The sequence below is a fragment of the Trachymyrmex septentrionalis genome, unplaced genomic scaffold (assembly GCF_001594115.1).
Source record: "Trachymyrmex septentrionalis isolate Tsep2-gDNA-1 unplaced genomic scaffold, Tsep1.0 scaffold79, whole genome shotgun sequence".
Taxonomy (NCBI): Eukaryota; Metazoa; Arthropoda; class Insecta; order Hymenoptera; family Formicidae; genus Trachymyrmex; species Trachymyrmex septentrionalis.
The window spans coordinates 821,796-832,965 of record NW_017305977.1 but is presented as its reverse complement, the minus strand read 5'-3'; the positions used below and the strand labels follow the sequence as shown (position 1 = coordinate 832,965).

Below are 11,170 nucleotides of genomic sequence, written 5' to 3'. Positions count from 1 at the left end.
GTCACACATTGTTATCGGCACGAGAAAAAAACAAGTTCGTTTCTAACCTCTATAGAAAAAATACTACTACTGCGACAAAAACGTGTTTTCGTACTGGAATAGTAGACACTTCCAGCTATCCAACGCTGCATTCGTTTCCCACCCTACCCCTCTAGAACGCCTTCTGCGCGCGCAGTCTCGTTATTTAATAGCCAGACCTCGTATCCTTGAGGGGGCCTACACAATCGGCCTCATTATTTTAATCCTGAGGAAATCCGGAATGCCATCACCGGCCAACACTGAGACTCTTGTATCTCTATTCCTCCCGAATTCCACCAATCCATTCCTAGTTCCAGTGGACTTGTTCTACAATCTTTTCCCTCCTTCCTCCGCTTCCATCCTTGAAATAGAATAAGCAAAACCTATCCGATTCCCCCTCTAACACAGTGTACATATAATGTATAGCCGTTATAGAATAGATAATACTGTAGCCATTATAGAATAGATAATATTGTTACGTCAGTAACTGTAGCAATGTATAGATTAGATATAATAAATATTATTATATAACCAATTATCATATAACCGCGTGTTTTCCTTATCTGTTAGCTACAATAAATAATGTTACTAATTCGCTCTCGTCATTCACTTTTAAAACGCTCTAATAAAATCTCATAGTCATTAATCCGTGACCTTTCAGAGCTCACACGTGGTCCATTCCCGAGTTAAAGGGATTTCTCTGACTCAAAATTCGGACCGACAATCGCACCGCTCGTAGGAAACAAGTGTCATAGCGTCCTTACGGGACGTTGACCCATATTCCGAAGCGAGCAATAAAAAGATTGTGTTCGGCTCGCGGTATTTGCTTCTGTGCGGATACCTCCGAGACAAGAGTTTGACCGTCCTTCCACACTCCATCCCTTCTATTTTCCCTTCTCTCTTTAAATCCATTTTCGGAACTTGGACGTAATATTAACAACAAACAGGTAATATAAACTATAAAAATATGTTGTTAAATAAAAATATAATTTTAGTCACATAATTTTTACACTTTTTTTAATGTATATAGTTTATTTAAAGTGTAAATATCAAAGACATTTACAAATTAAATTAACTTTGCAGGAATACGTCCGAAAGAGAAGAGGAAAATGCGGAGGCAGGCCGGAGAGAAGGGCATGCATAACATAATTAACAATTTTTATAATAATTATTATTATGATTAAAAAATATAAACATATGTTTAAAAAATATAATGCATATGAATTTCATAGTTTCTTTTGCTCATTTAGCATTACTTTTAGTCTGTAACGATAAAATACGAGAAAATACACAATACAAATTTTTGCATAAAATTACTTTTTGACATGTTTTATATTTTGTGGATTAATGGGAAGGGTTTACTGTAATTACAATTTATTTAAAATTATATGTTATCTATAATGTCCTCTTGTCTCTCGACAGTCTCGACATGCTCGAGCAGAAAACATTTTCAGTCGCTTCACGTTCCAGTAAAACGTTGTATCGTTCGCTCTTAGCATGCCCGACTGTCTCGTTCACTCTTAACACGCCCGAACGTCCGCCAAAGCTGGCCGAAGCGCGAAAGCGCCGAACCGCACATAGGCTCATGTTTGTGTGTGTGTCCAGTGATCGTGCTAGACCGCCGACTGATGGCGTTAGTCGCGATGTCGTAAACTGTCCCTGAATTGACTTTGATGTTCCATGACTGTCTATATACTATAATATATACGTGTGTGTTTACACAAGCATATAATTATTTTTAACCCTTCGGTAGTGCGCATCTGTAACGCAAAAAAGTCCCAGAGGCGAACCCCTTACGTCCGATGCAATAGACGGAGCCGTTCAGCACAAAGCGACTGACGATTTTTTTGGAAATTTCATATTCACCAGTCAACGACCGATTGGAGCCCATTGACCTAACCTCTCTCCCTCGTACTTGACCCCACTAAGTATATCAAGGAAATCTTGAACTATTTCCCTCCTCCCCTCGAGAAACGATTCCCTCCCCCTCCTCCTCTCGAGGATCGATTTTCTCTGCCTCCTCCTCTAGAGGAACGATTTCCTCTCCCTTCTTCCCTCGAAGAGCGGTTCCCTCCCCCTCCTCCGCTAAACCCGCTCCCGCCTCCTCCTTTCCAATCAGATCCTGCACCGATCGACTAAGATCGGCTTTTCCGACTTTATTCTTCTCCTCCCAACGAGGGAGATAGACTGGTGACAGTCTATATTCCCGGAAACCTCACTCCTTACACCTTTCAGTACAAGCACCTCGTCCCTATGTGTTTCTGCACCATCTTCCTCACCTTCAATCCCCAATAACCCTTTTTCCTTTTCTCCTATCTCTCCTCACACACACGCACACATACATACACTTTGCAAACATATGTACAACTAAATAATAATGATACTTTTAATTTTATTTATTATAACCATGTCTGTAAACTCAATAACATTACTTAAATAAATGTAAGCTAATTTTTAATTGAAAATCGCTATCTTCCACTTTTTTTTAAGTTACCCCTCGCATCAACTTCCCTTTAATTCCCGAGATCGCACGAAGTCCAGTCTCGGGTCAAAAGGATTAAGTTTCTTGACCCAAAAAATAGAACCGACGTTCGCACTGTCCCTCGGACCAGATATCATAGTATCCTTTCGGGACTCCTATTCTGGGACCCAAAAGAGTATGTGCGACTTACAAATGTTCGCCTCTCCGTGTATACTGTGAGATTGAGTCTAGCCGTCCTTCCATACCCTCTCCATTTTCCCTCCTTGTCTCATTAACCTAGTTTTAAGGATTTGGACATAACAGTGATGATTTGACGATATAATACTATATTGATAACCATGTTATGTGCAATTCATTAACTAATAGAAGATATATTGTCCAGATTATAATAATAAATACTTCTACAACTATTACAAATTATTTTTATAATTTGTGATTTATTTAAAATTTAAAAGAGATAGTATTATATTATATATGTATTTGCATATAGACTATAAACTCAATTAAAACTATTCTAACAATCGCGAATTAAATTACAAGCAATTAATAATTTGATGTTACAAACAAGCATCATATTATAAAGATGTTAATATATTGAAAAATAGTCTTGTAGGCTTCTTACTTTACCGATGAGAAATATCATTATTTAAATATCATATGTTGATAATAATATTTTGTATTGCAAATTTACGTTAAACTTCTATAGGTATTTCTATTCTGTAAGGTAAATAGAAATCTATGAAATATTTCTTATGTTTTTTGTATACGTTCAGATAGGATTATTAATTCGTTAAAAACAAACAAATTTTATAAAGTTCTTTTATACATTACCGATGGAAACTCAATGACTAAATTGTAGGTCGAGAATCATTTTATATAATAAATTTACGATAACTTTCTATAGATATGTCCATTTTGGAAAATCAGATAGAAATCTGTGAAATTTCATCCGCATATATGTTCAGATAAGTCTTCCTATTTGCTAAAAAACAATAGAATCTTATAAACTTAATTTTACATACCGCCGATAGACACTCATAAAATAAATTTCAGATTAATAACGATTTCATTTTTATCGTTAATAAATGATTGTTATTAGTTAAATAAACGTTAGAAAACGGATGAATGCCAATTCGTTATTTTATTATTCTTTTAGATACAATAGATTGAATACAAATAGAAAGAGATAGATGTTCTATCGTTAGTTTCCATAAAATACAAATTTTATAAAAACTGATAAAATAGGAGGAACCGATGATAGGATTTATATCTTATTTCTGAAAAATTAACGATACAGTTTATATATAGGAAATGATACAAATTTATAGAAATTATATCATTATCAATTATTCTTTATTAACTTTTTTTATTAGGGAAACAATTGCATCTCTTAATCAAATATTTATAGTATTGCGTTTTAGGATTCTATATTTTTTTTTCACCATTATTGCGGAATTCGAAGACTAATTTTTGGATCTTTTTCATATTTTAATCAAAATTTCACACGGACTCGAAACAACACAGCATCAGAGAATAAGCAATACTATGAAGATTAGATATTTGATAAAGAGATGCAATTGCTTTGCAGCCATTTTGCTTAACACGTTTCGTTTTTGACTAAGTATACTTTTACTTTACTGGAAATCATATCGACCGTTAAACAAACATGTTGAAAAATTGAGTGCGTTAAGACTGTTCAGCAGACATTGATAAAACGGTTGCAAAACTATTGCGTTCTGCTGAACATATCTATATTGATTTATATATTTAGATCTATAAGAAATCAAAAGCAAGCACCAATTGAAGTACATATTGAAAAATTTTACAATAGTTGCAAAGCTGCTTTCTTCGCTGAACGCAGCCAATTGTAATTTCGGTCAAATGACATTTAAATATTTAATTAAAAGTGTCTGGAAGAGACTCACAAATATTTTTAATGGTACTTCATAACTCTTCATACAAAATATAAACGATTCCATGTTATTGTTGAATTGATTTAGATCTAGCTGATTATTTCGGTCAAGTACATGATCCAAAAAAAGATTCATTAATTATAATTAATAGAGTGACTCACAAACCTTTGCACTTCAAAACTCTTCATACGAAATACAAATTATACACGATTTAAAATAGTAATTTTTACAACCGGAGGTTTTGTCATTCTAGTCATGTACATTCGAATGCGCAAATTGTTTCCAATAAAATAATTTCGATTTCTATAATTTGAAAATTATCGACATTTATAAGTACACTATAAAAACTTATATGTTTTATGATGAAAAATTTCTATTGTAGACTGTGTTCCAAAATTCATTGCCAGTGCTGAAAATGTATAATACATGTAAGAGCGTCTTCATGCGATGCTATTTTGAGCCTTGCTCGTTTTCTAGCGTTCATGCTACTCACTGTTCTCGCTACTCGCCGCTTGGAGCGGCTATCTTGTTATTGGCAGTAATCGACTCCGTAATAGGAGTCGGGATCATTCATTAGCGAAGAAGAAATCGTTTTTTAGCGTCAAGAAATATCGAACCTAATCTTTGTAATCTGTAGCGAGGAGACAATAGATTTCTGCCATGTATCACTGTATATTATTTATTCTGAAATTTAAAGTCTCACTCAACATGTGTAATTATAAATACGCACGTAATTATAAATACGCATAGATGACAGAATGGGTAAATTTAATTCAAAAAGAAATTTCACATAATATAATTCTCGGTAATTATTTAGAATATCCTATCCTATCTAAAAATCATAATAAAAATATACTCATTCGATGCGTTTTCACTCAAAACGAAAAAAGCAAAAAACACGCGGCGGTTGGCTTCGTAAATCGAATTATTAAGCTTTAAAGTTGGAGACTTTAGAGGTTAAAATATCTGTTATCCTGACTCAATATAGTGCTATGTATACGTTCTGCTTTAATTGCATAAATTCACTGCTTTAAAAACACATTCACTGCTTTAAAAACACAAATTCATTGTTTTAAAAACACAAATTCACTACTTTAAACACACAAATTCTTTGCATTGGCAGTGAATTTGTTTTTAAAGCAATGAATTTTTATTTTTAAAGCAGTGAATTTGTGTTTGTGAAGCTGAGAATTTGTTTTTAAGGCCGGTATTCATAGTCAGATCTTATATTCAAGACCGTCTTTAAGAAATCACGAACTAATCAGAGGGCTACATTAACGTCTTAAGACATTACTTAAGACGGTCTTGAAATAAGAATCGATTATGAATACCGGCATCAAACAGTGAATTTGTGTAATTAATGCAGAACGTATACATAGCGCTATATTGAATCGGGATAGCAGATATCTTAACTTCTAAAGTCTCCAACTTTAAAAGCTCATCTATACGACAAGACGTAACACGACATAAGGGCGCAGGCGTAGGCGCAAGAGAATTATTCCTGGTCATACTAGCGTAGCAACGGAGCAACGAAAATAGATTAATTTTATTTCTAACGCCTGCGTCCTATCGTCACGCCAACCGGTTGTGTGTGTGATCCTTGAAAACATGTACAATTATTATCAAGACATTACCGTGTCTCCTGATAATAATGAGAAATAATAATAATGGATCAATAGAGAATAATCTGTCAGTAGAACGTGTGATATATATCTGTACATTCATTTAGTTTGTGTAAACATAATTATATACTAAAACACTGTTAGCAGATATAAAAAAATCATAGCAATTAATTTTTTATTACCTGAGTATCAATCATGAAACTTTATCCCTAAAATGGAAAGTGAAAAATAAAAATTTTAACCATTGAAATTGATGGAGAAATTTTTCACTTTTCACTTTTTATCCTAAGAAAAAAGTTTCATGATTGATACCCTGTTTATATTAACAACAATAATATTTAGACATTCATACGCGTCTTGCGCTTATTTTGCGTCTGCGTCGCGCGTTTCCGTGTGTAAATAATTGATGACAACAGAGAAAAATATCAGGGTCTTGATCCCAAGCCTGGGTCACAGTATATACAGTAGCGCAACTCTCTATCGGCACCTTTGATGTAGTATTGGCCAAAATGGAGTGCGCATGCGTGAAATAAGTAAGGTACCTAGCGTTGCTACGGTTATCACCTAAACTTTTTTCTCTTTTCATTCTTTTTTTACTTTGTCAAAATTCCTCGCAAAACTTACTAGATTTATTCGCATCGCAATCCAACGAATTCGTTGAAGTGAATAAGTGCTATTGTAGGAACATATTGGAACATATTAGAGCATGCGACGCAAATAAACCTAATATTACGATGAAATAATTTAAACTTTATGAAAATTAATAAAAATAAATTGTAAATATATTGAAAAATAAAAAAAATTAGGAAATAGAAAAATTAGGAAAAATATTAAATTAACTTAAAAATGTATACTTCTATAAAGAAATATTATGTAATTATATATGTACGAAAATGTTACGAGAACGCTGATATAAAAGAAATTTATATACATATACACATATGTACAAAAAATAATAATGTCCAAAAAAGTTTAAAATACAATAAATAAAAAGAAATCCTTTTTGTTCGATTTTTTATGTTACTTTTTGTTCATTTTTTCACTTTATCACTTTTTCACAAAAATTAGACCATCTCTCGAGATTTTTCACATATTTCACCAAATGGACAATACACGTAATACTTCCTTCTAGATTTTTACTCTGAAACATGTATGCTTGAAAAATGAATGTTTAAGTGGAATATTGAAACGCTTATTTAAATAGAGAGAAAAAGAGAGAGAACAATAAAAAAAGAGGAAAACAGACGGGGCAACTTACTTATTTCACACATGCACACTCCATTTTGGCCAACATAAAATTAAGAGGATTGCGCTACTGTATATACTGTGTCTGGGTATCAATCATGAAACTTTATCCCTAGGATGGAAAGTGAAAAGTGAACAATTTTTCCATTAATTTCATTGATAAAAATTTTCACTTTTCATCGTAGCGATAAAGTTTCATGAATTTGAGTTTCTTTCCTCCGAGTTGGTAGACTTTCGTTCTGCCACTAGATGCATCCAGAAGCATGATTGCTCACTGAGCGCTCAGTGAACTTTTGCATTTGATTGGCATATTAAATTAGATCTAAAAATGTAAACCAAATAGGTAAAAGAGCTCATTGAGCTCTCAGTGAGCGGTTGTGCTTCTGGATGCACTCACTGAGTCACACAGCCCTGACGCTGTTGGTATCTCTAATGTGTCTATGTAGTAAATTTTTTACACATAGAAAAGCATGGCGCAGACATCTTGCATCTATGCTTAAGCTTGCGCCGTTGCGCAGCACTTTTACGCTTTGTCATAGACGAGCCTTCACGCTTAATAACTCGATTCACGAGGCCGACCACCACGTTTTTCTACTAGATTCTTTCGTTTTGTGTGAAAACGTAGAATGAGTAACTTTTGTTAAGATTTTAGGTGGGGTGAGGTATTTTAAATAATTGTCTATATTCTCATATTATATTAGACAAATATTCAAAGTATTTTTTCATGTTTATTAATTTACCTCACTTTCTTCGCTTTGCATGTTGGAACTTCAATAAACAAAATTTTCCAATTAAAAATTTTATACTACAAGAATTGGTTCATCAACGCTGGAAAGTTGGATAGAAACGAACTTTTTAGCGTCAACCATAAATAAAATTACATAGAGTGAACTCGAACAAAACGAGCGTCAATCGTTTTAGCGTCGAAATGAAATGAATGACACCTTAATGTAAACTGTAGATTTTCAGCACTGGCAGTGAAAATACAGCCTCTAGTATTGATAAAACCACAGTATTGATAAACGATCTTTCGAGGCATGCAAAGCCGGGATCAGACTATGCATTGAAGAATGAGATTGAAGATTAAAAGACTGAAGTTTGATCAATCAGAACAAAAGAAGCCAAAATTTCTTTGTCCTCATTGGTAAAATTTCAATCTTTCATCTTTAATCTCAATTTTCAACGCACAGTCTGATTTCGGCCTAATTCCACATTAAATATTGTTGACAGCCTATTGTAGATGAACCATAAAAACTTATATGAGGACTTGAATAACAATCGAATTTCAAGTTGTCCAGACATGCGATTATAGCTCAGGGTTAGCGTGTTAAGTTATTACTCCATAGATCTTAGGTTCGAATATCGACGATACTATATGTGTTTTTAAAAATACGCAGATAGCAAAATGTTAGCAGGATGTCAGACTAGTAACAGATTTGATTAGATGTTAGCAGACTGACCACAACTGATGTCGCATTCTGCTCCTGTTTTGCCGACAGAATTTATCGCGCATTTACAATTTGTCAGTGATGTAGACATTTTCTATTGCACGTCAAATCAAATACAAAAAAACAAAGTAGCAAAAAAGAACCAATATAGCAAGTATTTTTAGATAAGTGTTACTTATATAAAGACGCATTGTGAGTGGGCCTACTAAAATCAATAGTTCATCAAGTGATTAAATTACAGTAAGTCAAGTAAGAGCGTGGTCGGCCTTACTCAAAGCTAATAAAAGATATCGCTCTAAATCTATCATGAATCCATAGAGGGCACCTTTATCCTTGATGCACTATCAAGGAAGATTCAGTTGTCAAGGAAGTTCAGTTGAACTTTCTTAAGAGAATCACATTAAGTGTCATGAGTACCAAATACGCATTATGCTATGAAGCGTGTTCTTCACGTTGTGTTTTTCTGCACTCATCCGAAAGGTCCAAAAATGTCAGCCATCAACAATTAGCGGCTGCTAAATATATGAAAAAGTCGAAATCATTCGTACAGAAGTGAGTGCAGCGATATAATGGCAAAAAATGTCGATGATTTACCGGAACGTGGCTCGATATGCAAAGTGAACAAAAAAAGACGATAAAAAAATAGTGAATCTGTTTTCGCGGAATCCTGGCTTAACACTGCATCAAGGACAAGCAAAATTGAAGCAGAAAGGTTTAGATATATCGTATGAAACTATTCGAACCTATCTAGGGGCTAATAACATGAACTCGACCATGCTCTTACTTGACTTACTGTAAATAATGATTGCGTTAATATTAATCAAAGCGCTCCACGGCAATTCACGCGAAACAGAATGCGAAAGACTAAAATACATCTACTAGAACATTAAAATATTTCATATAAACAGTAGAAAACTTGCTGTAAAAAAAATTAAAGACGTGAGACCGTTCTTAGTTTTCTCGCGAATTGGTCTCACATAAGCATGTGTACATAGCTGAGTTTAATACCTGTATATGTAGTTGCGTATCCGAATCTCACCCGGCTAATCGTATGCCACACGCTCAAACTCTTGATTTTTTAAAGCTATGTACTACCTTTCAGATCGTTTTGAAAATTAAATATGTTACTCGTATATTAGATTAGTCGAAATAAAACATGGTAGTAGTGTCTCAAATACATTCTATTAAAAAAAAATATATATTAAAAACTTTGGGAACTTTTTTCAACCGATTTTTTTCGAAAAAAAATTTTTATAATTTTTTTTAAACATTGCATCCTACAACATTTTTTTCGTCGAAATCGGTTCATCCATTAAAGAGAAAATTCGTTTCATCGATTTTCAATTTTATCTCCATAATTCTTATAGGAATTTTTTTCAGATATAATATTTTGCGAGATTCATTCTTGTATTGCTGCTAATTTATAGTAAAAACTTTGACTAGATAAACGCGGAAGCAGCATACACATACTTCCTACTAAGCCCTTTAGTAAGATATAAGATGCAGATAAATGATTTGTACTGCTATAATAATGATTTAAAAAAATATGGGTTATTTTTTCGAATTACTGCAGATAATGTTTCTCTATTCATTTTAATTTTTATAATAATAAATAATAGTACTAAAAAGTTTAGATTTACATTTTCATTCGTATTCATAACCATCATCACCAAATTCACTCTCAGATGCGGAAAATTCAGTCTCAGTTGCGCGAGATTCGAGTATCTGTCCAAGTGACATTTCTGCAGCATCAGATTCTTCTTCATCAAGGTAATCATCATTATCATATACTGCAACAAAAATAAAAACCTTAATAAAAGCTATGCATAATATTTAATTCTGTTATAATAATTCAAGATAAAATAGTAAAGATTATAAAAAAAAGGTTACGCAACCTATTTCGGACGTGTCCACTATAGGTGTATCCGTTTCCATCGAACTGATTTCTTTTTTTGTAAATTCATCTTCTTTTCTATATGCATTATCTAATGTTTTATCCAATGATGTTTTTGGGGTATTTAGTTTAGTAGAATATTTTTTTGTTAATAAAACCTCTGCAGACTTCAATGTAGAATTAACTGTTATCCTATTGTACAAAATAATTTTGTTATATACTACTTATTATACTTATTAATTTCAATACATCTCCATATTTGATTTCATTGTAAAGGAACATGATAGATTAATTGTTTTATACAGGATATCTACCTACTGTTATAAATATTCTCAACATTCGCATGTGTTGATATATTATATTTAAATATATCATTTATACAAAAAAAATTCGACAACTGTAGTTTTTGATTATTTTTGAAAAAACATTAAATAAAAATAAAAATAAATACGTATACAAAATCCCGAAGTGTTCATAGTGATATCAAGTGTGTGTGTGTGTGTGGGTGTGTGTGCGCGCGCGCGCGCGCGCGCGTGTGTGTGTGTGTG

General features: G+C 33.1%; 1 protein-coding gene across 1 annotated transcript in view; it reads right to left on the bottom strand.

Annotated features, from left to right (window-relative positions):
* The window catches only part of LOC108754336 (transcription factor IIIB 90 kDa subunit), an 80,696-nt gene that overhangs the window by 2,102 nt on the left and 67,424 nt on the right, over nt 1-11,170 (bottom strand). Inside the window, exons 14-16 of the mRNA XM_018496567.1 lie at nt 10,624-10,814; nt 10,369-10,518; nt 9,602-9,603 (exon numbers count right to left, since the gene is read on the bottom strand). Coding sequence (XP_018352069.1) covers nt 10,373-10,518; nt 10,624-10,814 — 337 coding nt within the window. The 3' untranslated portion in view covers nt 9,602-9,603; nt 10,369-10,372. The remainder of the gene's footprint in view (nt 1-9,601; nt 9,604-10,368; nt 10,519-10,623; nt 10,815-11,170) is intronic.